We start from the raw sequence: 25,309 nt of genomic DNA, 5'->3' as shown, positions 1-25,309 counted from the left end.
GGGCTGGTGGTTTTCATTTTCACCCACAAGTTATGAATGTTTCTTTTGAATTATAGAATCTTTTGATAAGCAATCATAGTTTATCAGAAGAATAAAGTGTCTTACAACGGCCACATTAAATAAATGTAAAATCAATGTATGTACAGTTTTCTAAAAAACTGGTAGCGACGTCCTCGACATCAGAGGACATAGATCACTGGTGCTGGGTGTAACTAACAATTATCAGGGCCTCTCTGCAGTGGGGCGGCTGACAGTTAGTGGTGGAGGTGATGGATTCTTCCACTTAGAAGAATGTCTTTTTTGTTTTTAAGTCGATGGAGGTCTTTTCCAGTGTGGGTTTGCAATGATAAAATTCTAATGTGCCATGTATTTAAGCTACTTGTTTAAAATAACATTCTGAGACGGCAGATGGGGCTTTAAAAATCACATCTGAACCACAGCTATGTTACTTGCCAAGGAGAGGCCAGGTTTAACTAATTTGTTGTCTGTTTTTTAATTGATCCTAATCCAGGGTCCCCATTAAAAGCGAGTAAACTAAAAACAATATCGGCCGTCTTGATGCATAGATGAAATGAGAACATATTTGTTCTGTCACAATTAGAGAATGATTTTCTCCTTTTAGGTGGTAATATCATTTGTCTTTCTCAGAAAGGCTTTTGAAACCATAATTGGAAGCCTCGTGCCTTCCCAAAAGTGTTGTCAGGTTCCACGGTGCTTTTTGAAGCTTGACGATGAGCACAGATGTCAAAGTGAGCCGAGGAGGGCGTCGGCACGACTCCTCATTGAGGAGGATTAGCCAAACAATTTAAGCATTTTTTCCATTCATCTCTTTGGGGGAGCGGAGTGTGTGGGGGGGTGGGAAGCAATTTGTCTTTTTTTTCCAAGGAGAGGGCTTCTTTTAGTGCGCTGAAACAGATGCTCCTTGGCAAGACCGCAGGATTTTAGAGGTGGAAAGTGACCGATTCCCACCTCCAAGATGTTTAGTTTTCTGTAAAGTAAAATGTTATTGACAGCTTTAGCGTTCCTTCACTGCATCCATCCCCACCTGTGTCCGAGGGCCATCCCTGCTCATTAAAGGTATTTAAATAGAGGGAAGAACGTAGAGCAGAGCTACCACCCCAGGAAAGCCTGACGTCACGTGTCGTGTTCCGCACCCATGGCCTTTCACCTCTGCAGAGAAGTGGGGGGAGCCGGCTCCTCAGTTCTCTTCTCGGGGCCCAAACGTGCACATTTAGGGTTATTCTGTTGTTTTTGTTCCTCGGTTGCCGTTGTTGGGGTCACTGTGTCTGTTGTTGGCTGAGCTCCGCTGACTTCTCCTTGCATCGTTCCTAGAAGTCTTTCTGAGCTACTCACAACAGCTCACTGTCAGCATTTCAGCGGAGTCATGTCGTTAGCCATTCCCTACATGTGAAGGCCAGGGTGTGACTGTGGTGGAAGATGTATACGTAGATGAGTGTTGTACGCCATAATCTGGGATGGCGACAAAGGAGAGATGGGGAGGAAATAAGCCTGGCCCGCCCTGCCCTCATTGAGGAAGCTCATCGCTGCATCAAGGCCCAGCTCCTTTCTGTCACTTGCCTCCTGCCGGTCTCTTTTGCTCTTCTAACCTGTTTCTATCTCTCTGCCCCTTTAATATGAGGTGTAGAAAGAATCTTAGTAAATATTTATTAAGCACCACGTGCGTGCCAAGCCCTGAGCTAAGTTTGAGGCATGCAAACATCAATCAAAGGCCATTCCTGCTCTGCCGGAGTTCACATTGTGATGGGGGACAACAAGCAACCAGCTATGTGCAGTCAAGCCATAGCCAGGATAAATGCAGATAATCAGCAGAAGGAAAGCATTAGAATTAAGGGCATCAGGAAAGGCTTCCTGTAGGGGTGAGAGTTTAGCTGGGACTTGAAGCAAACTGGGGCAGGGGAATGAGGAAGGAGAGTGTTACAGGCGTGGAGGACAGCCAGCCAGAGGAAATGCCCAGACGCAGGAGATGGAGTGCCCTGTTGGAGGGACAGCCAGGAGGCCAGAGTATGTGATACCTGAACCAGAGGGTGACCAGAGGAGAGAAGAGGGCATGAGAGATGGTGGGAAGGTGAAACAGGTCTTGGCATAGGGGGAGGGGGTGGTGGTGAGAGATAGTAAGGAATCCAGGATGACTCCTAGGTTGTGAGCCTGAGGGACTGGAAGGATGGTGGTGCCTTCGACAGTCAGGAAAGTTAGAAAGAAAAGAGAATTTGGGAGTGAAGAGGAGGTCAGTTTTGGACATGTTGAGTTGAAGATGTCTGCCGGACATCCGGGCCAAGTTGTCTGAAAGGCAGTTGGAGATATGAGACTGGAGGTCAGGAGAGAGGTTGGGGCAGGATAGGCAGATTTGAGAATCATCATCACAGAGAATGATAATTGGCTCCATGGGAGCTGATGAGCTCTCCCAGCAAAGTCATGTAGAGGGAGAAGAGAAGAGGGCACAGGATAGAGCCCTGTGGGACACCTGTGGTTAGAGGACATGATCTGGAAGCGGATCCAGCAAAGGAGAATGAGAAGGTGTGGTTAGAGAAGTAGGGAGAGAACCAGGAGAGAGAGGGGTGTTCTGAGAACCTAGAGAAAAAGAGAATATTAGAGTAGAGGTTATGTCAGTGTCGAAGGCTATCCCACTTTCATCCTTTTTCTTCCTCTTGTTATTCAATCATTGAGTCATGTTTGACTCTTCATGACTTCATGGACCAGAGCACACCAGGCCCTTCTGTCCTTCATTATCTCCCCAAGTCTGTCCAAGCTCATGTACTCTGCTTCCTTGATGCTATCTATCCAAATCATCCTTTGCCATCCGTTTCTCCTTTGCCTTCAGTCGTTCCCAACACCAGGGTCTTTTCCAATGAGTCCTATCTTCTCATTATGTGGTCAAAGGACTTAAGCTTCAGCTTTAGTATTTGACCTTCCAGTGAATAGTCTGAATTAATTTCTTTAAGTATTGACTATTTGACCTCCTCACTGTCCAAGGAACTCTCAAAAGTCTTTTCTGATGCAATTCAAAAGCATCAACTCTGCAACTCTCAGCTTTTCCCATAGTCGAATTCCCACAGCCATACATTGCTACTGGAAAAACCATAGTTTTGACTATGTGGACCTTTTGTCAGCAAGGTGATGTCTCAGCTTTTTACATTTACCGTCCAAATTTGCCTTCCTCCCAAGGAGCAAGTGTCTTTCAATTTCATGGCTGCAGTTGCCATTTGCAGTGATCTTTGAGCCTAAGAATATAAAATCTGACACTGGTTCCATTTCTTCTCCCTCTGTTTGCCAGGAAGGAATAGGACCAGTTGACAAGATCTTGGTTTTTTTATGTTAAGCTTCAAGCCAGCTTTTATACTCTCCTCTTTCACCCTCATCAACAGGCTTCTAATTCTTTTTCACTTTCTGCCATCAGAGTGGTACCATCTGTCTATCTGAGGTTGTTTATGTTTCTCCTGGCAACCTTAATTCCACCTTTTGATTTGTCATGATTTCGTATGATGTACTCTGGCATATAAGTTACGTAAATAAGATGACAAAATCTAGCCTTGTCACACTCCTTTTCCAATCTTAAACCAATCAGTTGTTCCGTGTTCAGTTGTAACCGTTGCTTCTTGACCCTCATACAGGTTTCTCAGGAGACACGGAAGATGATTTGGGACTCCCGTCTTTTTGAGAATTTGACCCATTGTGTTGTGATCCACACAGTCAAACACTTTAGTGTAGTCAACAAAGTGGAAGTAGATGTTTTTCTGGAACTCCCTAATCCAGGGAATGTGGGCAGTTTGTCCTCTGCCTCCTCGAAAGCCAGCCTGCTCTTCTGGTACTTCTCAGTTCCCATACTGCTGAAGGCTAGCTTTCAGAATTTTAAACGTGACCTTGACGGCGTGGGAAATGAGCACAGTTGTTCATTGATTTGAACATTCTTTGGCATGGCCCTTCTTTAGGATCAGGATGTAAACTGGTTTTTTCCTATCCAGTGGCCACCGTTGAGTTTTCCAAATGTGCTGGCATATTGAGTGCGGCGCTTTAACAGCATCATCTTTTAGGATTTAAATAGTTCAGCAGGCATTCTATCCCCTCCCTTGGCCTTATTGTTAGCAATGCTTCCTAAGGCCCACTTGACTTCCTTCTCTAGGATATCTGGCTCTAGATCAGTAACTATATGCCAGTGTGATTATCAGTTATGTTAAGATCTTTCTTGTAGAGAGGCTGAGCCAAGATGTGGAGTAAAGGCAGGAACTCTCCTGAGCTCTCCCCCAAACTCCTCCAAATACCTTTAAATAGTGATTCTAAACAGATTCTAGAGCAGCAGAACTCACCAAAAAAAGGAGTGAAACAATTTTCCAGCCCAAGACAAATTAGGAGGTTGACAGGAAAGGTCTGTTGCACCAAGGTGAGAGATAAGTGTAGTCCAGTGCAGACCGGACCCCAGCAACCAGGATGAGACCTTGGGGCAATTCAATCACTGGTAGCAATGGCAGTTTCCAGACTCCTCAGCCTGCAAATGGTAAGGGTGTTGGGCAGCGGGTCAGAAGGAGATGTACAGGGCTCCCTTTGCTGGCATCAGAGGCAGGACTCAGCTGCATTGCCTATACTTGGATCTAGTTGAAGTCTTGGGTCTTAGTCTCCCAGTGTGAGGAGGAGCACCAGCACAGCTAAGCTTGCATCCGCAGGGAAGCAGGTGCCCTGACTTGAGAAGAGTGCTTGTGGTCACTCACAAACCAGTGCACAGTGCAGGAGAGCAGTAAACACACTTCTCCCCAGATCAGCCCACTTTGGAAGAGCCAAAACCTTACAGGTCCCCAGAATTACCTCTGAAAACAGCTGCACAAAAAGCCTTAAGCTTGGGACAGTGCCTCCTCCAGTTGGGAAGCAGAGCCCCACTTTAGCATAGAGTTAAAAGTCAAGAAATAGTCTGGAAAATGAGCAAACAACAGAAAAAATTCTGACCATAGAGAGTTACTGTGGTGACAGGGAAGCTCAAAACGCACACTCAGAAGAAGATAACAAAGTCAAAATTCCTGCATCCAAAGTCTTAAAGATTTGGTGTTGGAAGGCCATGGAAGAACTCAAAAAGGATTTTAAAAATCAAGTGAGAGAGGTAAAGGAAAAAATGGGAAGAGAAATGAAAGTGATACAAGAAAATCATGAAAAAAGAGTCAGCTGCTTGGTAAAGGAGGCACAAAAAAAATTGAAGAAAAATAATACTTTAAAGAACAGAACAGGACAAATGGTAAAAGAGGCATAAAAATCCAATGAGGAGAAGAATGCCTTGGAAAGCAGAATTGGCCAAATGGAAAAGAAGGTACAAAAGCTCACTGAAGAGCATAATCCTTAAAAGTTAGAATTGGGCAGGTGGAAGCTAATGACTTTATGAGACATCAAGAAACAATCAAACTCAAAAGAATGAAAAAAATAGAGCAAAATGTGAAATATCTCATTGGAAACAACTGACCTGGAAAATAGATCCAGGAGAGATAATTTAAGAATTATTGGACAGCCTGAAAGTCATGTTAAAAAAAAAGAACCTAGACATCATCTTTCAAGAAATTATCAAGGAAAGTTGCCCTGATATTCTAGAACCAGAAAGTGAAATAGAAATTGAAAGAATCTGCCGATCACCTCCTGAAAGAGATCCCAAAATGAAAACTCTCAGGAATATTATAGTCAAATTCCCAACCTCCCAAATCAAGGAGAAAATACTGCAAGCAGTCAGAAAGAAACAATTCAAATATTTTGGAGCCACAGTCAGTATAATACAAGATTTAGCAGCTTCACCATTAAAGGATTGGAGGACTTGGGATATGATATTCCAGAGGGCAAAAGAGCTAGGATTATAACCAAGAATCACCCACCCAACAAAACTGGGGAAAAAATGGATGTTCAGTGAAATAGAGGACTTTCAACATTTCTGATTAAAAAAGCAGAACTGAAGAGAAAATTTGATGTCTAAATACAAGATGCAAAAGAAGCATAAAAAGATAAACAGGAAAGAGAAACTGTAAGGGATGCAATAAGGTTAAACTGTTTGTATTCCTCCATGGGAAAATGATGTTTATAACTCCTAAAAACTTTCTCATTATTAGAGCAGTTAGAAGGAGTCTACATGGAAAGCAGAGGTGTGAGTTGAATGTGGTGGTATGATTATCTAAAAAAATGAAATTAAGGGATGAGAAAGAAGAATGCAGTGGGAGAAGGGGAAAGGAGAGGTGGAGTGGGATAAATTATCTGACATAAAAGTGACCTGAAAGAGATTTTACAGTGGGGGGGAAATGGGGGAAGTGGGGACAGGAGCATGTGAGCCTTACGCTCATACAACTTGGCTCAGAGAGGGAATAATATATATATATATATATATATATATATATATATATATATATATATACACATACATACACATATATACACTCAGTTGGGTGTAGAGATCTAACTTATTATTTGGGAAAGTAGGCGCGGTTGCTGAAAGAAGGAAGGTCATTTTGGAGGAGGTAAAAGTCAAGCAAAACACTTTTGAGAATGGAAAGGGTAAAAGAAGAGAGTAGGATAAATAGGAGGAAAACAGAATGGAGGGAAATACATAGTTCGTAATGATTACTGTGAAAAAAAAATTTACAGTGAGTTTCTCTGATAAAGACTTCATTTCTCAAACATAGAAAACTGAGTCAAATTCCTCAATTGATAAATGATCAAAGGATATGAACGGGCAGTTTTCGGCCAAAGTAATCAAAGCTATCTATAGTCAAATGAAAAAAAATGCTCTAAATCACTATTGATGAGAGAAATGCAAATTGAAACAACTCTGAGTTACTATCTCACAGGGGCAACTAGGTGGCACAGTGGATAGAGCTCCAGCCTTGGAGTCAGGAGGACCTGAGTTCAAATCTGGTCTCAGACACACACACACAAAAAAAACACTCAACACTTACTAGCTGTGTAACCCTGGGCAAGTCACTTAACCCCAATTGCCTAGCAAAAAGAAAAAAATATATATACATATATATATATTTTATAGATTTTATATATAATTTTATAGATTTTATAATTTATATATAATATTATATATAGTATGACAATCTACTATGAATAACTCAGCTATTCTCAGCAATACAATGATCCAAAACAGTTCTGCAGGACTTACGATGAAAGGTGCTGTCCATCTCCAGAGAAAGAACTGGTAGAACCTGAATGCAGATCAAAAATACTTTTTCTTTACTTTGTTTATTTTTCTTTTTTTTTGTCTGTTTTCTTTCACAGAATGACTTAAATGAAAATGTGTTTTGCATATCTGCGCATGTATAGTTTATGTCAAATTGCTTGCCTTCTTAATGATGGGGGTGAGGAGGGAGAGAGAATTTGGAACTCAAAGTTTGGGGAAAAAAGAATGTTGAAATTGTTTTTGCATGTAATTGGGAAAAAATATTAAATAAGAAAAAAAAAGGTTTTTTTTGTATAGTTCTTCTGTATATTCTTGCCACCTCTTCTTGATCTCTGCTTCTGTTCAGTCCCTACCATTTAGGTCTTTTATTATGCCCATTTTTGCATGAAACATTTCCTTGATAACTCTGATTTTCTCTTATTTCTCTATTGTTATCTTCTCTTTCTTTGCATTGCTCATTTAAGAAGACCTTCTCCTTGCTAATCTCTGGAATTCTGCATTCAGTTGGGGATGTCCTTCCCTTCCTCCTTTCCCTTTCCTTCTTTCCTCAGCTATTTTAAAGCCTCATCAGGCAGTCATTTTGTATTGCTGGCTTCTGGGCAACATTGCAAACCTCTGTCTATACTCCTCCAGGCCCTCTGTCTAGCAGATCTAATCCCTTAAATGTACTTATCACCTGTACTTCATATTCATAAGGGATGTTATTTAAGTCATTCATTCCTGTATGGTCTGATGGTTTCCCCTACTTTCTTCAATTTAAGGCTGAATTTTGCCATAAGAAGCTCATGATCTGAGCCACAGTCAGCTCCACATCTTGTTTTAACCGACTCTGTAAGTTTCTCCACCTTTGATTACAAAGCACAGAATCCATCTGATTTCTATATTGACCATCTGGTGATGTCCATGTGTAGAGTCACCTTTTGGGTTGTTGAAAAAAGAGTGTTTGCTCTGACCACCAAGTTATCTTGACAAAACTCTATTAGTCTCTAGCCAGCTTCGTTTTGTACTCTTAAGGCCAAACTTGCCTGTTATTCCAGTTATTTTTTGATTTCCTGGTTTAGCATTCCAATTTTTTATGATGAATGTGGTATCATTTTTTGGTGTTATTTCTTGAAAGTGCTATAGATCTTCATAGAACTGATCAACTTTGGCCTCTTCGGCATCAGTGGTTGGAGCATAGTCTTGTATTACTGTGAGGCTGGATACAGATATCTTTATGTCATTTGGGAGATTCCATCCCAGTACTGCATTTCTCACCCTGTTATTGAATATGAGGGCTCCTCCATTTCTTCTAAGGGATTCTTGCCCTCAGTAGTCTATGTAATGATCGCCTGAATTAAATTCACCCATTTCCACCCATTTAAGTTCACTGACATCCAAGATGTCAATGTTTAATCTTTCCATCTCCCATATGGCCACGTCCAGCTTACCTTGGTTTGTAGATCTTACATTCCAGGTTCCTATGCAATACTAATCTTTGCAGTACTGGACTTTCCTTTCGTCGCCAGACGCATCCACAGCTGAGCCTCCTTTCAGCTTTGGCCCAGATGCTTCATTAGTACTGGAGCTGCTTGGGGTTGTCCTGTGCTCTTCCCCGGTAGCACATTGGACGCCTTCCGACCTGAGGGGGTCACGTCCTGGTGTCATCTCTTTTGTCATTGTAGAGCTGTCCATGGGGTTTTCTTGGCAGAGATGCTGCAGTGGTTGGCCATTTCCTTCTCTAGTGGGTTACCTTTTGTCTGAACTCTCCACTGTGATCTGTCAGTCTTCAGTAACCCTGCGCAGCTTAGCTCATAGTTTCACTGAGCCAGTGATCCAGTGATCCAGTGATCCTGCCTCCGTACCTCCTTTATTCCATCTGTTTTTTTTAAAGCTTGAAACTGCTAAATATGCACTGCATGAAGCCCCTTTTAGAGACAAAGTTTCCTTGGCAAGAAACAGTCCCAAGTTGTAGCCTTCTTTCTCCGTGTCCCGACCCTTGACTTTCTTCCCCTCTGCTGGGCAGTGGTTGCCCTCAAGAGGTGCTTATCTGTCAAAGTGTAGTACTGTGGGGAGACTGTGCAGCAGAATTAGGATATAGCTGAAAAGTCAAATATGTTTTTCTCTCTCGGCCTCATTTTCCTCTAGCAAAAATAATAATAGCTAGCATTTACATAGCACTTTAAGGTTTGCAGAGTCTTTTAAGAATATTACTCATTTTATCTTCACAACAACTCTGGGAGGTAAGTGCTATTATCATCCCCATTTGACAGATGAGGAGACTGAAACAGATAGAGGTTGTATGATTTACCCAGGGTCACACACTTAGTAAGTGGGTGAGGTAGGATTTGAACCCGTCTTCCTGACTCCAGGTCCGACATTCCATCTGCTGTGTCATTTCACTGGCATTGGACGAGGCACTCTCTAAAAGTCTCTTCCAGTTTTAAATCATTCCCCGAAGGGGACATTTGGTTTACCCAGGGAATGCTCACAGTTTTGCCCCAAATTATCCTCATTCAGTTCTGGAATGAATCAGATGGTTGACCCCAGGCAGGAGTCGTTTGAAGAAGTTATGTGGGGCTGTAACCAGATTAGCCTCAGTCACGGACTGAAACGTAGGAAATTCTCAATTTTGTTCCATACTTGAAAAATCACTAATTTCATTGATTTTGGTACTTCTTTCTGCCACGCAATGCAGGCTGTAAGTTCTCTTCAACAGAGTGCAAAATCTTTAAGAAATCTAGGGGCTGAAGTTTCATCACCTTCTGGCCATGGCAGTGATGCCCCTCTTCTCTTCAACCTTTGGCTACTCCTCATATGCGGGAGAAACCATCACTCAGCTCATGTCCAGGGTCTTTTCAGCTTGGTTGAATATGTCAGAGCTCGTATTATCCTGGTATGTTCTTTGTAAACTCAGGATCCCCTCTACCCCATGATGAAGCGTCATGGAGTGATTTTAACAGTAGTTTGTCTGATGCACAGAATGGACAAGAGCCTTATGGAGTCAGATCTGGGAGTGTCCAAGCAGAGGTAATGGTCGTGTCTTCTTGAGTTTTGCTCCCTGTCTTCCATCATACAGACCTTTTGATTTTAGGTCACAGTTCGAATGGCTTGATAGCATTTCAGATCTGCCCTGGCAGCTTAAGGTAGTCTTCACAGACAGGACACTTGTCTGCATTTAGGAAGAGATGGGCCATAGCTGAGTCAATGACCTTTGGCGTGCTCGTGCTGTTTTTTAGACCCACGTGTAGAGGAGTTTCAGTTAAACAGGAGCTGAATTTCATCTTAAGGAATAACACAAGGTTAATTCCATATGCCGGGCTAAATTATAGCCCTGCCCCTGTTCATTTTTATTCCTACATTTTCTACAAAATGTTTGAGAGAGTCTAGCAGTCACTGCCTCCAATTTCTCTGTTTGTGGAGGGGGATGGGAGCAGGGCAGTTCCCTCTGGGGCCTGAGCTGGATGCTCTGGGATGGCCAAACAAGACAAGCTCTGGTATGCTCGTGGGGGTGTAGATAAACTGAGAAGTCTTTACCCTCGAACATTGATTGAGGGGCACTACTGCAAAAATCAGCAAGGAATGACCATTGCAAGGTGGTGAGGCCTTGCTTTCAGGGCTCTGGAGCCAGAGCCAGAGCCTCTTGGAATTTCCGAGCTTATGCATCACCTAGTTCCACTCCTTTATTTGGCATTTTTCAGGTTTTCTTACAATTCCATCTTCCCTGGAGGACATCTAATGTCACACCTGACCTTCCAAAGCACTTCCAGCTTCCAAATGAGCTTTTAAGGGGTTTATTTCAGGTAGCAAGGTGAGTTTCAATAATGTGGTCCACCAAAACCTGTAATATCCTTTTTGTTTGAAATCTGGATTAACTTACTTCGTGTAATGCCATTTTGTATTTTTGATGGGCAAGCGGTAGATAATACTCTTTAGTAGTTATAGGAGATAATAGGAAGGAAGAGATTTGCAAAGCAACTAGCCACATATAATTTGTGATGCTGGTTTTATTAAACTCTGAGTAAGGGATAGTGACTGATCTCTATATCAGACCCCTAGGCAGCTGTGGGGCCCAATGGGTAGAGCCCTAGGCCTGGAGTCAGGAATATCTGAATTCAAATATGAACTCAGACATTTACTAGCTATGTGACTTTGGGCAAATGGCTTGACCTCTGTTTGCCTCAGTTTCCTTAACTGTAGAATGGGGATAATAATGACACCTACCTTGTCAGGTTGTAAGGATCAAATGAGATAATATTTGTAAAGTGCTTAGCACAGTGCCTCACACATAGTAGGACTATGTAAATACAAACCAGTAGTAAGAAGCAAGTGAGCATCTTGCTGGAGATTGAGTTGAAGTGGTGCAGATCTGAATTGTTTTGTGTATTTTTCTAGCTAATTTCATAATAATGTCCTGTTTATTCCTTCATCCATCCAGCTAACATTCATGACATGTGGTGCTCGGCCCTTTGGTGGCATAGGGGCTCTTGCCAGTGCTCACGTGATTCCCAAGATTGGGGACAAGAGGTTGTGGGGGCCCTTTGTTAATAGCTCCTGATGATTTGTTCAGCTGTTTTCTAGTCATTTCTCCTCATGGTTGTACTACCATCTACATTATGCATTCACAATTTTCAAAGAACATTCATCACTTGCCATTTATATGATCATTTACACCATTATTCAGCTTGCAGTCTTCTGGTATCTGCCTGTTCATTTACTGTTACATCAATCTTTTCCATCAGGTGCATACCACCAGTTATTTACCCCTATATACCCTTCAACTGAGTAAAAATAATGTATCTTTTATTTTAAAAATTACCTCGTCTTGAGGATTCGTTGTGTACCCACAACTTTCCTACTTTGACGGTAAAAGGTCTGTTGAGTTTAGGCCTGTCTTGCCCAATGAGGAGCCTTCTCTGTCCTCCCATGCCTAGCCTCGGAAGCTTGTAGCGCTCTCCTTGCTGAACGTAAGTCCTCCTGTCTTCCTCGTAGCGTTAACTCACACATGGACTTTAGACTTCCTTGAGTACGGGATTTAACAGAGAGAGGTGTGTTTAGTGAGCAGTGCTGGGGAGAAACAGCAAGCTGGGTGTAGATTCAGTAAATGTATTCTTGACCATAAGTGCAAATGGACATATTTTGGAAGAATCAAGCCCTTTCCCTCAGGTCACCAGGAATTCGGAACTTATGTGAGATAACCACTGGAACATCTATTGGTTCACTCCACTGGTGCTCCAACCGTTGGCTACCTAAGCACCGGTTTGAAGACAGATGGAAAGAGGTAGGCCTGGGCATCCATAGGATAGAGGAGCCCAAAGGAGGCCGTCATTCAGTACTTCACTGGGACCATGACTTCACTGGGGTGGAGTCACCTTCTCCGCATGCACATCTACCTCTTCTCATCCTTGCAATTCCTGGCTATCTCTTCCTGAAAATCCCCATAAAGGATTTGCCCGGTGTTCTCGAGGCCTTCCTGAGCTTCTTTAGTATTTAATGATCACCAGATATGTTTGGCAATCCACCTGGCATGCCGTCATTCCTCTCGGTGCATAGCAAGCCCACCTGCTTCTCGCTCAGCTCCCCCCGGAACACGGCTGATTGTCCTAGCTGAGTTTGTACATATGTCTTCTCATTGCTTTTATCCAACCTGTAGTTTGATACCATGAGTCACAGCAATGCCGACAAAATATTGATATTAAAAAGAAGGTCTTTTCTTTGTGATTCTAGACAAGTAACCGAACCTGTCAGGCACTGAGGCAGCCCTCTGAACCAGGAAGTTACGGGCCAAGTAGTCCCCGACATTGGTGAAACCAGACATGGGAGCCAGGTGGCCAAACAGATAAAGAAACAACAACAGAAAATATATATATGTATACATATATGTGTATACTCACACACGTGTACACCCTCACGTACAGATGTTTACACGCCTGCACATATCCATTCCTATCTTTGATTGAGGTATGGGCTGTCTGGCGGCAGACAGCCTGGGATTACTGAAAAGGCCCTCCTAGACCTCTTTTGTTTCCAGAGTGTGAATTCTCACCGAGGTCTCGACTCTAAATCCGTCCTTTCTTCGTGTCCCGAAGTCAATGTCAGTACTTTTGTCCATTTCACGTTTTTAAGGAAGCCACAGCTCCCTCAGGTTGGTTCAGGACCTTGATCTTACGTGTTGTTCTTTATTTTCATTTTTATCTTTTCTTCAGTTCGATTTTGGTCTTCACATTTGTCCTAAGTAGTTGTTGATCTGACTACTCGAGCTGATTGCAGAAGGACTCCCGTGACAGTAACCAGGCATTCCCTGTAGAAATAGACCACTGGACTTCTAGTCAGGAAGATCTGGCTTCAGACCCTAGCTGTGTGGTCCTGGGCCAGTCACTAGCCTTCTTTGGCCTCCACTTCCTCATCTGTGAAACAGAAGGTTTGCACTCGATGGACTCTGAGGGTCCTCAGTTCTAAACCTATAATCATGTTTCCTATGATGCCGTTGTGTGTGTGTGTGAATCCTGTTTGGTGCTTGCTTACTCTCCCCCACCTTTTAATGTGCCCCTTGAAATAAGTATTCATCATGTAACTTTCTGATTAGTCCACAAGCCTTTGGCCTTTCCTGCCTCTTAATTCCAATTTTTTTCATTGTTTTTCCATTTCACCCATTTTTCCATTGTCTTCTGCCTTTACATTGAAGTCACTGATTCAAAGATTCTTGTGAAATTCTTCAGAAACAATTCTCTCTGCCTTTGCCCTCTGTAACAGATAAGTTCTTGTTCATACTTACGCCTGCCAGATGACTGGGGGTCCCAGAGAGCAGCCTGTCTCATTGTCTTCGGCGGGTGACCATGCTGCATTCCAGCTTCTTCATTTGCCTCGCCAAGGAGAATCCGTGAGCCACACTCCATTTCCCTGAAGGGGCACCGTTTTTCCTGGTTCCATTTATGGTGTTCATGCAGATGTGGTGAAGTTCATCCAGTAGAGTTACCATGCTAGTCATGGACAGAAATCTCAAATGTAGAAAATCAGGAATTTAGATGAGAGTCTAGTCCGTCTACAGACTCAGTGTTTGTGGCTAGTGGCTTCGTGGTGAAATGCTGAGAGCAGGGCTTGGGGTCCTAGGCCTTGGTTCAGACCCACCTCCCAAACTTGGTTAGGTGGGGTCTTGGCGAGGCACTTACTTTCCTGCTGATATCTATTGACTCATCATCTCTCATTGCCTCCTCACCTGTAAAACGCAGGTGGTGATCCTGGCCATACGCACCAGAGCTGTATGGACAAAGGCTTCTCGAAAACTCGATAGCTCTCCGTAGCTTCACTCCATCTGTGCTCCTGTAACCACATCCCTGGCTGGCCTTCCAAGGGGCAGATTACAGCCCAGTTGTACTTTCTTCTCTTCTCTCATCTCTACCCCAGCTCAGCGCGGTACCAGAGGTCTATCCAGGGTGCTGGGACCGTCCACTAGATGACTTCACATTTCTGGGTCCCAGTAGAGTGCAAGGGCCAGCTGTTGGTTAGCCCGTACTGTGTGTGCGACTGGCCTCCCTCTGTCCCCTTCATCCGTTTCTCTGATTCTTCCTTTGTGGTGCTTCTCCTGCGTGGCCTTCACTGGTGATGGTTATCCCCTGCTCATGACTCCCACCCACTCTGCCTTGTCCTTTGGAGGACTTACCATTTTAATTTTTCAGAGGCTAGTGGTCTGTGACTTACAACCATCCAGAGCTGCAGAAGTGAGATGTACAATTATTGTCTCTTCACTGGCAGAAGGAGTTCCTTGGAGTTCAGAAGCCATTTTGTGTTTTTATGTTTAATAGGTCACAGTAGCCAAAAAAAGTCTTGCTTTAGCCTAACTAACCTGGCTCACCTCAGGTGGCTGATTTTTTGGCCTTAGTAATCCTCTAAGACCATTTGCTAAGTCGTAGGGTGTTAGCCATCTGCGTGTGTACAAGTGCAGACATGAGCTCCCAGACTCCCCAAGTGTTTCCTCCCGTGGAACTTCACCTGCCTAGAATCGCCGTAACATGAAGCTTTGTGTTGTGTGCTGGCCAGAAGGGGACCCACCTAGCACACCCCCCGACTCCCCATGGTCGCTTCCTTCAGCCCTTCCCTGGAGACCAGTCCAGCTCAGCCCTCATGCCTACTGGGAATCTCTGTTCTTCACTTGGCTTATTAAATGACCCAGAGAAATAGCAAACAATTTGCTTAAAAGAGCCATACTCTTAGCAGGAGCAGCCAAATTCACAAACAGAGGCATGAAGCTAATTGCTTTACCTGACCCCTTTGGAACCCAAAGAAGAGAGAAGAGAAGAACGAAGCTTGAGATTTCTTTAAACTTGGAAGCTGACTCCTGCAAGTTCCCGAGCCTGCCCGCTCCTTCAGGCTCTTGGAGAGGTGGGGTCAGGGCAGTAGGCTCCTGAACCCCGCTTCTGCCTCTAACCAGTCACCATCCTCCCCTTATTCACATTAGTGCTCAGAACTCTGCCGTCACCCTCGTCCTCTAGGGAGATGGATTGCACTCTTTCTAGCTGTGGACAGGAGATTTTTCAATTTTCCTTTGAGAAACAATGCTCGGATTCGTCTGAGAGTTGTCATCTCTAGCAAAATCTCCAGCTAGCGGTTTGGAGATTTTCTGGGAACAAACACTTTACTCACTAAGGCGGTTGCTTCTCCCAATCCTTCCCTCATTTCCCTTTCAACTGAGAACCCCCCCAGGGCCCCTCGTGACGAGTGTGTCGGGCCCTGGCACTTCTGGTCTGCTGGGTATCATTGACTGGGCCTGCCCAGCCCAGCTCTCAGGGCGCCGGATCCATTGCCGTAGGGGATAACAGAACAGAAAACATTCAGACGTGGTTTCAGGCCTCTGGAAATTGTTTAATCTTTCATCAATCTGAATTTTGGCTGCACAGAGTATGCCTTCTACCACTGACACTGCTGCTGGGAAACTACCTCCTTTCCTACAGCTAACTGCCCCTCCCCCCCAAAGCCAGGTCCTCGCAGAACCAATGTCTACAAGCTAGGAGCTGGAGAGAGCCGACCCTGGAGCCAGGAGGACCTGAGTTCAGGCTTGGTCTCTGACACACGCTGGCTTTGTCGGGGAGCTCCGCGAGTCCCCTAACGTCTCAGCGCCCTGACGACTCGCCTCAGAGCCCTGGCCGAGCGGCTTGGTCAAGGGCGGTGGGCGTTCTCTGGGAGCTCCCGACACTGAGGAGACTATGAGGGCAGAGTTGGGGAGATGCCAGAGGGAGCTTAGACTGGTGATATCGTTTGCTTCTTCCACCCTGCCTCATGTCCTGGACGTGCATCAGCGCCGGGCACGTTGTCGGTAAATGCTTCTTGCCTCGACTGACTTGAGTCTTGCACTCCATGGCATGAGGGCCAAAGTCTAGGAGACAGAAATTGAGCAAGGTTACGTTGAGATTCCTAAAGCTTGATCTTTTCCTGTATTAGTCTGGCCCCCAAAGGTTAAGGCGTAACATGTTTTGTATATTTTTATTTCCTTTTGGGAATTAAACAAAAATTAATTGAAGCCAGAGGAAGACCTTGTAGAAAAGGGACAGGTTGTGAATAAAATAGAGTGGCCTGATCTTCGGGGTAAACTGATAAAGTCAGTCTTGCTCTCTCTTCTGTGCCCTCAAAGCACAAGGATCCATGACTCACACCAACCCAGGCCCCTTTAGGAATAGCCTGCGGAAAGCAGTGAAAGAATATTAATAACTTATTCATATCTGTTTCATTTCGAAAGGGTTGCTTCCATTCAACAGAACAGATTTGTGGTGAGCAAAGGGACCTTTTTGTCTGTGCGGTGCTTGTAAAAACTTAATTACAGTGGAGAAGCCGGTTGTGATGAAATTGTTTTCATAAGCTATTTAATGGAAATTGCAAAGGCCTTGGAATTATTCAGTGTTCTCCACATTTTAATGAAAGCGTGCATTGTCCCCCACTCAGTGATCTTCGGTGGGAGGGAAAATGAGCTGACTGATCCATTTGTATTTTTTAGGTGCAAGTATTTGGACTGTATTCCGGGGAGGAATTTCATGAAACTTTTGACTGTCCTATTAAAGTAAGTATGTGGTTCCTCTTCCCCGTAGAGCCCCACGCTGAAGCAGAAGGAAGTTTGTCCTCCCTCTGACCTTTCTTTCATTTATCGGCTCTTTTGGGTGCCAGGAAATGTCAAAGCTATAAGAGATACAAAGCTGGACAAGATTCAGGCCTAGTCTGATGGGGAAAAGGACAGTCATAACACACCAAAACAGGAAAGAGATTTTATCTAAAGGCCATGAAGGACAGAAGCAGACTGCGCCAGGGATCTGACTAGAGTGACGAGAAGAGAGGGCGTCATGGAGGTTGCCTAGCAGTGTATTGAGCTGTACTGGGCCATACTGGGCTAAATGCTGGGGATACGGATACGGAGCAAGGCAAAAGCACTGCCCTGCCCTCAAGGAGCCTGCGCTTTAATGGAGGAGAAAAGGAGCACAAATGTAGGTACAGCCTAAAGGGGAGGTGATCTCACGGAATGGCGCTCGCCCTGGGGGAGCACCAGCAAAGAGCGCCTGGGTGGGTGTGAGTAGAGTCTTAAAGGAAACCAGAGAAGCCAGGAAGCACAGCCAGGGCAAAGACGTGGTGGTGGGAGATGAAGCAGCTAGAAGGCCAGCGCTGCCAGATCATCAGGTATGCGGAGGGGCAGGTTGTGAAAGGCTTTCTGTGCCAAACAGAGCATTTATATGTGGTCCTGGAGGGACTGTGAGCCATTGAAGAATGTTGAGTGGGGGCTGGCATGTCGGATCAATGCTCTCCAGAGTCCCTTTGACGGCTGAGTGTAGGATGGCCTGGAGTAGAGAGACCCGAGGCAGGGAGATGGCCACTGTGGTCATGTTGGCGTGCGGTGATGGGGGCCTGCACGGGCAGGATGGAGAGAATAAGGGCACTCAGCTTTTGGGAAAGTCATCAACTGCTCTAGACCCCACACTCCTCATAAGTGAAATGGGGGCTTGGGACCAGATGATATCTAAAGCCCCTCCTTCCTCAGGAGAGAGGGTTTGGGCTGGCCTGGGTGAGTGGGGCAGGCAGGGTGTGGTTCATACTGAGAGGAGGCTAAATGCATGAGAAGGAGATTAGAATGAGCCAGGTTGTGGAGGGCCTTGAATGCCAGGGTCAGGCAGTAATGGAGAACCAGTAGAGGCTCTTGGGCATAGGACTGGCATAGAACCTTACTTCAGGAAGATGTGGCAGGGGGCAGGCTATGTGTAGGATGACTGATAGGGGAGAAACTGGAGTGGAAACATGCTGAATTTGAAGTCAGGTGACGTGGGTTCATCACTACCCACGTGACCTTGGGTAAGTCACTTTACCCTCATGCCTCAGTTTCCTCATCTGTAAAGTGAAGTAATGATGTGGTTGGGGTCGATGGTCTCTGAGGTCCCTGACTAAGCGGGTCCTGGGAGCCTGTTACAGTGGGTCAAGTGAGAAGTAATACGGGCCTAAATTGGTGGTTGTTGAATCATTTCAGTCACGTCTGACTCTTTGGGTTTTCCCTTTTTCTTTAAAAAAAATTTATTTATTTAGTTTAGTTTTCAACCTTCGCTTTAATGAGGTTTTGAGTTCTAAATTTCCCGCACCCCTCTCCCCTCCCCAGGACAGCATGCAGTCTGATATAGGCTTTAACATGTACAGTCATGTTAAACATATTTCCACATTAGTCATGTTGTGAAAGAAAAACCAGAACAAAAGGGGAAAACCATGAGAAAGAAAAACAAAAAAAAAGAGAAGATGGAATACTTCAATCTGCATTCGCACTCCATGTCTGACTCTTCATGACCCCATTTGGGGTTCCCTTGACAGAGATACTGGAGTGCTTTACCTTTTCCTTCTCCAGCTCATTTGACAGATGAGGAAACTGAGGCAAACAGGGTTAAGTGACTTGCCCTGGGTCACACATCTAGTAAGTGTCTGAGATCAGATTTGGACTCAGGAAGATATCTTCCTGACTCCAGGCCCAGTGCTGTATGCACTGTGCCACGGAGCTGCCCTTCCCTAGATTGGCAGGAAGGCGAAAATAGGAAGGGGACATTGGGAAGGAATTTCTCCAGCACTTCAAGGTTTACAAAGTGCTTTTCTCCCAGCAGCCATGGCTGAGAAGAGCAGAGGCTCAGTCAGAGAAGGCCGCCCAGCTAGGGAGTGCCTGAGATGGAATTGGGTGTTGAACCAGGTCTGATGCTGAGACCTGACACCCTGGAGCAGCTCGGCACCCAGAGAGGATGAGGAAGCTGGCCAAAGGTGTTGGTTTAGGGGAGGGGGGTGGCCATGAGGGTTGGCTCCCATTCAGGGCCAGCGGGAGGTTCCTGGCCGGTTTTTAATGGGACTGCTCATTGGAGTCAGGGCTGTCAGGGAAGACACTGAGATTTACAATCAATTATTAGAGGTATTTTTATGAGAATTGATACATACTCAGGAGGACATGAGGAAGTTCATCTTCCTTAGTTGCAGGTGTTTTGAACATGATCACATTGTCTGCAGAAGAACTGTTGTTTCTAAAGCGCTTTCATTTTTTGTCTCATGGGAGCCTCACAACATGTGTGTGAGACAGGCCATCTAGGTATTAGTATCCCCATTTTACCAATGAGGAAACTGAGGCTCAGAGAGGGTGAAGGGGGTTGTGTGCCCATGGGCCCACAGACCTGATGGGTGTCAGAGACGGGATTAAACTCCAAGCAGGCATCCTGCTTTGCCAGCCTCGAGCTGGATGTGGAGGCATCCTGGCAGCTGAGGAGCATTCCCGGAAGGAAGACACAGTCTCTGCCAGCCTCGATAATGGCATGAAAACACATTTCTCTTTCAAAGAAAGTTTGGAAGGCAGTAGGTGCTCCCACAATGCGTCACGGGGTGGTGACGTCCCACTGATGTTCCGGGTGTTGGGCATGGGCTGGGCCACGGGGCATGATTAGGAACACCAAGGAGGGCCCATGGTCAGGGGACAGTGCTCATGCTGGAAGAAGCTGAGGCCTGTGAGCCTGATTCCACACTCGTGGCTGGCTGACCCTGAGAAAGTCATCTCTTTGAGCCTCAGTTTTCTAAGCAGTTAAATGGGAATATGGGCACCTCTGCTGTCCCCTTCATAGGGTCGGCAGACGTAAGAAGATGTGAAGGCGTGCCAGAAAGTGAGGATCAGGAGTGGCTTGTTACCCAAGGAGAGCTGGACTCTGTGGGGAGATCATCATGCCCTCCATCTTCACTGGCTCTTTTACAGTTTTATGCCCTTGAAAACCCAGCACCCATCCTGCTGGTGTCTCCTGGCACGCGTGCTCCTACAAGCAGTCTGGGAGATGTCCTCAGCCACCACGGGAGCCTCAAGCACCCCTGGGCAGGGCGCGCCGCTTGAGCGTGTGGCCTCATGGCCCCACGGGAAGGTACCGCTGCTCCTGCCCAGGACGGCATCAGGTCTTCTTTCACATCCCTCTGCTTCTCTTTCTTTGCAGATTATTGCGATTCACCCCCAGTTTTTGAGGTCCCATTGCAAGCAGTTTGTAACTGGAGGAAAGAAGGTGAGTGGCAAGTGATGCTTTTTTAGCCTAAAATGGAGTGTTTGGGGTTTCTCATTATCTCATCATGACATTTTTAGGTTTTTGTTTGAGTCTATTTTTTGATAAAGCCGTCCTATATTTTGAAAAGGTTAAGATATTGTTAATTAATTTCACACAATGTATTTCAGAAGTCATAATAAAGGGAAAAGAAATGACTCTTTGGGTGGGGAAGGAAGATTAGTCTCAATGCTTTCCAGGGTTGTTTGCTTGGAGCAGGTGGGGAGAAAACAGGTGTGACAGACAGTGGCGTGTGCCCTTCATGAAGTGACGTGGCGGTCAGGCTGCAGCCTGCCTCCCTGGGTGGTCAGACTTCTGGGGGCCCAGCTCTCCAGACTTTCCCAGGCAGGGCCTTGGGGGCACACTCACAGTGTTCCCTCCTGAAAGGGTGACCCTCCTAGAGGGGCCTTCTCTCCTAGGGGCCTCACCTGCCTGTCATTTCGGCAGCATCTGCATCAGACGTGAGCAGATGTCATGCGAGAAGGTACAGCCTGTAGACAGCTATAGCCATCATGCCTTCGGGAAAGTTTTAGGAAAATTTTCAGTGTTCCTCACACTGCAGAGTCATCTCTCATACCTCTATGATGTGCCTTTGCAGAATTACCAAGAGAAGAAGACCGGTCAGGCATGGGTTTTGTCTAAGATTTGTGTTGTCTTGTAATTACATGCATTTTTATGCATCAATCACAATCTGTGCATTTAAGTGGTAGGCCTCAACACGAGCCTAACTTTGAAAATTTCATAGGCCACATTTATAGAGTGCTTTCAGGTTTCTTGAGCTGTATTACACACTGTAATAATATCTCTGTTTTATAGATGAGGGAACTGAGGCTCTGAGTTACTTGACTGTGACCACATAGCTCGGAGGTGTCTGAGGATTTGAGGCCGGGTCTCCTCTCCTCAGGCCTCTCACACTGTGTGCGCTCCCCTGGCTCCTCTTGGGTTTGGCCGATGGGGCATAAGCCCCGCGACCAGGGTGGGCAAGGCTTTCAGTTAGAGCCCAGAGAAGACACGTCCTACAGAGACCATTTCTGCCTAAGGAGGCTCTCTGTCTATGTTGGGCGGCCTCCTCAGATCCCCATCACAGGAGCACACAGACTGGTGTCAGACCTCAGATTGGAGGCAGCTACAATCCGTCTCGCTGGGAGGCAGGAAGGCCAGTGATTAGGTCCCTGGATTTGGGAGAGACGGGACATCTGCCGCCTCAGGATGCCCAGTGAAGGTCACAAGGGTTTTTTAAATGAACTTGTTCTCGGAGCACGTGGGATCATGTGTATGCCCTCTGTTGACGCTGGTTTAAAGTGTCAGAGTTGAGGGGGAAATAAGGCAGGCTGCTCCCTTTGAGGCAGAGGAGCACGAGGGGCGTTACTGTCTGAGTAACTGGAAAGGTTTCCTTCTGTGCTTTAACTTTTGCTTTCCTAAGTGGCGGGCTGGGTCACCTGCATCCCATGGCGTTGGGAGGGGGTGGAGGCTAGAGAAGGTGATGAGCCCCGGCCGTCTGTGCCTCTTCCTCCCTCGGCATCTTCTCTTAGCTGCCAGGACGCTGGCCTGCCGCCGTACTCACTTGGGATTGAGAAGGGAGAACTGGGGCCCGTCTGACGGAAACTTCTATTGGAGATTTTCAGGGGAGCTTCTTAGCACTTGCGTGCCGAGGATCGATTGGCAGGCGCACAAAGAGCTGATTCTAAATTCTATTTTGTTGCCAAGTTTGAGGCCACGGCCTCGAACGGGTTCCCGTGATCCATGGGAGAGCTCGTGGCCTCAGCAGGCAGGGGAGGGGGCCGGCGGCCCAGCCGGTTTGGAGCAGCCACCACCAATTGCGGTGCGTTTTGGTGACTCGCAGGTGTCCTCAGTCAGCAGATTCACTTGTGCTTTCAGTCCCCTTTACCTTTGAACTCTCTTCACGCTAGCGGGGACGACAACTTTGACAAATTATTAAATTGTCAGGATGCTGTTTGCGGCAGAGTCAGCTCTTTGGCGTGGCGGTGGGGGCGAGGCAAGCAGGACAGACTGCCTCATGAGCTGCAAAGCGCCAGCCGGCCCAAGCCCATCGAGCACACGTACAGTGTAGCGCTGGGCCCCGCGGGACCTGAGCTTACTGGTGTACTGTTCACTAGCCCACACTTCATTTCTGACCAGAACCTGGAAGCATTTTAAGTTTCATAAGGAAGACATTCCTTTAAAAAAAAATGTAGTGGTGTCAAATGTGTTGTACTTCAGTAGCCCCATGACAGGGGCAGCTGGGTGGTGTGCGGTGGGTAGTGTTGGAAGACTCGTCTTCCCAAGTTCAAATGCAGCCTCAGACACTTGCTAGCTGTGTGACCCCAGGCAAGTCACTTCACCCAGTTTGCCTCAGTTTCCTCCTCTGCAAAATGAGCTGGAGAAGGAGATGGGAAACTGCTCCAGCATCTCTGCCAAGAAAACCCCAGATGGGACCGCAGAGTCGGACATGACTGAGAGAACGACCGAACAGCAGCACTTTGTGTCTGTTTTGCTTATCCCCTGCGCTCTGTGTTTGTGTATAAAATGTTGTAGACATTCGAGGCCGTGGGTTTCACTCCTAGGTGCGTGTGTTGTCTGGCAGGACGCATGTACAAAGGCCTTTTTCTCCTTCCCCCGCATCTTCAGTTTCCTTCGTTGACGAAAGGGAGGCCTTGAGCAGAGAGAGCAGAGCTGCTCCATGATCTCTGTGGACCTGCGCATAGCCAGCTCTCTCTCACGCTCGTTTCTGCCTGAAGTCGGTTGCCTTCCTGAAGGTAACAAGTGAGCCGTCTGGACGTCTGACCGCAGAGGAGCCCGTCAGATTGGGGGTGTCGCCCATAGCGCTCCTGCCTTGCGTTTACTGCGCCAGTGCGCTGCCTCCATGGTCTGGGAAGTCGGCGCTCTTCCTTTCCCCTTGGCAGTGATGTGGCTTTCGTCCCATGGTATCAGCAGAGGCCCTGGAGCCGGGCTTCTCCTGGCTCCCATGCCAGCCCTGGCATGCTTCGTTTCCTAGAATATTTTTACTTTTCTGAAGCGCTGAATAATCTTTTTGCTTCTTTTATCCTCATCGAAGCTGTAAGAGATGGATTTTGTTTAGTCATTCAGTCAGTCATGTCGGAAGCTTCGTGACCCCATGGACCATATCACCAGTACTGTCCCTGGGGTTTTCTTGGCAGATTTACTGGGGTGCTTTGCCTTTTCCTTCTCAAACTCATTTTACAGATGAAGAAACTAAGGCAGACAGGGTGAAGTGACTTGCCCAGGGTCACACAGCTAGTATCTGAGGCCAGATTTGATCTCAGGTCTTCCTGACTCCAGGCCCAGCACTCTATCCACTGGGCCATCTAGCTGCCTCAGGAGATAAATAGAAATTCCTTCTTTCCATCTTATAGAGAAGAAAACAGACGCCCAGAGTGGTCATTAGTGGCAGGATCCGGGTATCTTGACTTTTCGTCATGTTCTCATTAACCAAAATCTAGATACTCTTATTAACCATAGATTTGGAGTCAGAAGAAACCTTGAAGGACATTTTGCTTCATTCCCTTGTTTAACCGGTGAGGAAACTGAGGTGAAACGACTGAGACAATAGACCCTAGTTCCAGGGAGCGAAGGGTCTTCGGAGGCCATCTGTCTAGCCCACCCCTTTATTTTGCAGTTGGGGAAACTGAGGCATAGGGAGAGTAAGTTACTTGCCCCGGATCACAGAACTGAGACTTGAACTCCGGCTCTATACCCAGCGCTCCCCACCATAATGTATTTCTCATTGCTCCAGGAGCGGTTAACTCTGAGCATTGGCTTCAATTCTAGTGCTGTCCTTGCTCTAGGTTTTGATCGTACCAAATCTTAGCTGCAGTGAGCCATCAGGGGACTTTGGAAATATGTTTGTTTGTCATTCAGATTAAAAAAAGAAAGCACAGAGTATTTGACTTATAGTTAAGACTGAAACTGGGTAAATACCCTTGATGGAAAAACAATCTTGGATTGAGAGGAGGGCCCAGAAAAATTCCTTTCTGTCCAAAATGTAATGTGCCGGCGTGGCTCGGAGACACAGGCCCCTTGCAGCCTGGGCCCCAGCAACGGGGCCAAAGCAGGCAACGAGACAGTGGTGCTTAGCCAGGGGCTGCTTCTGCGTCGCTGGACTCTGAAGCGTCTCCCCCGCCCCCCGGGAGCCCTGTCACCCCAGGAGCTTCCTTCTTGCTTCCCCCCTCCTCCGTCAGACTCAGCATTTCTCCAACGAGAGCCCTCTTTGTCCTTATTCCTTCTCTTACAGGCTTTTCTGGAGTTGAGTTTTTCTTCCCGTGGCAATTCCCCTCCTTCCTTGCATGCCTTCTTTTGGTCATTTGGACAGCCGCTCGAGCCTCGTTTCTTTCTTGTGCTTTTCATTTTCATTCTGTTTCGTGTCCTTTCTTTAAGCTGGGGCTGGCCGCCACATCTGGCCTCTCCTCGGCCCGGCTTTACTCTTGATCCTCTTCACCCCCATCTTTGCCCACCTGCTCCTTCCTATGCCCCTCACTGCCAGCTGGTCCTTTTCTCTGAGCTGGCACAGCTGCTTTTCACCCCCTTGCCTGGCTTGGGGCAGCTCAGATGCATCCGTGTTCAAATCTTGATCAAAGAGCAGCCCATTGTG

At 46.3% G+C, this 25,309-nt stretch overlaps 1 protein-coding gene across 1 annotated transcript in view; it reads left to right on the top strand.

Annotated features, from left to right (window-relative positions):
* Window positions 1–25,309, top strand: part of VPS41 (VPS41, HOPS complex subunit) — a 191,603-nt gene that overhangs the window by 85,155 nt on the left and 81,139 nt on the right. The window contains exons 6-7 of the mRNA XM_027835943.1: window positions 17,124–17,186; window positions 20,599–20,664. Coding sequence (XP_027691744.1) covers window positions 17,124–17,186; window positions 20,599–20,664 — 129 coding nt within the window. The remainder of the gene's footprint in view (window positions 1–17,123; window positions 17,187–20,598; window positions 20,665–25,309) is intronic.

This window comes from Vombatus ursinus, unplaced genomic scaffold, assembly GCF_900497805.2.
Source record: "Vombatus ursinus unplaced genomic scaffold, bare-nosed wombat genome assembly UNPS02014817.1, whole genome shotgun sequence".
Taxonomy (NCBI): Eukaryota; Metazoa; Chordata; class Mammalia; order Diprotodontia; family Vombatidae; genus Vombatus; species Vombatus ursinus.
This window is presented reverse-complemented; position numbering and strand designations above follow the sequence as displayed.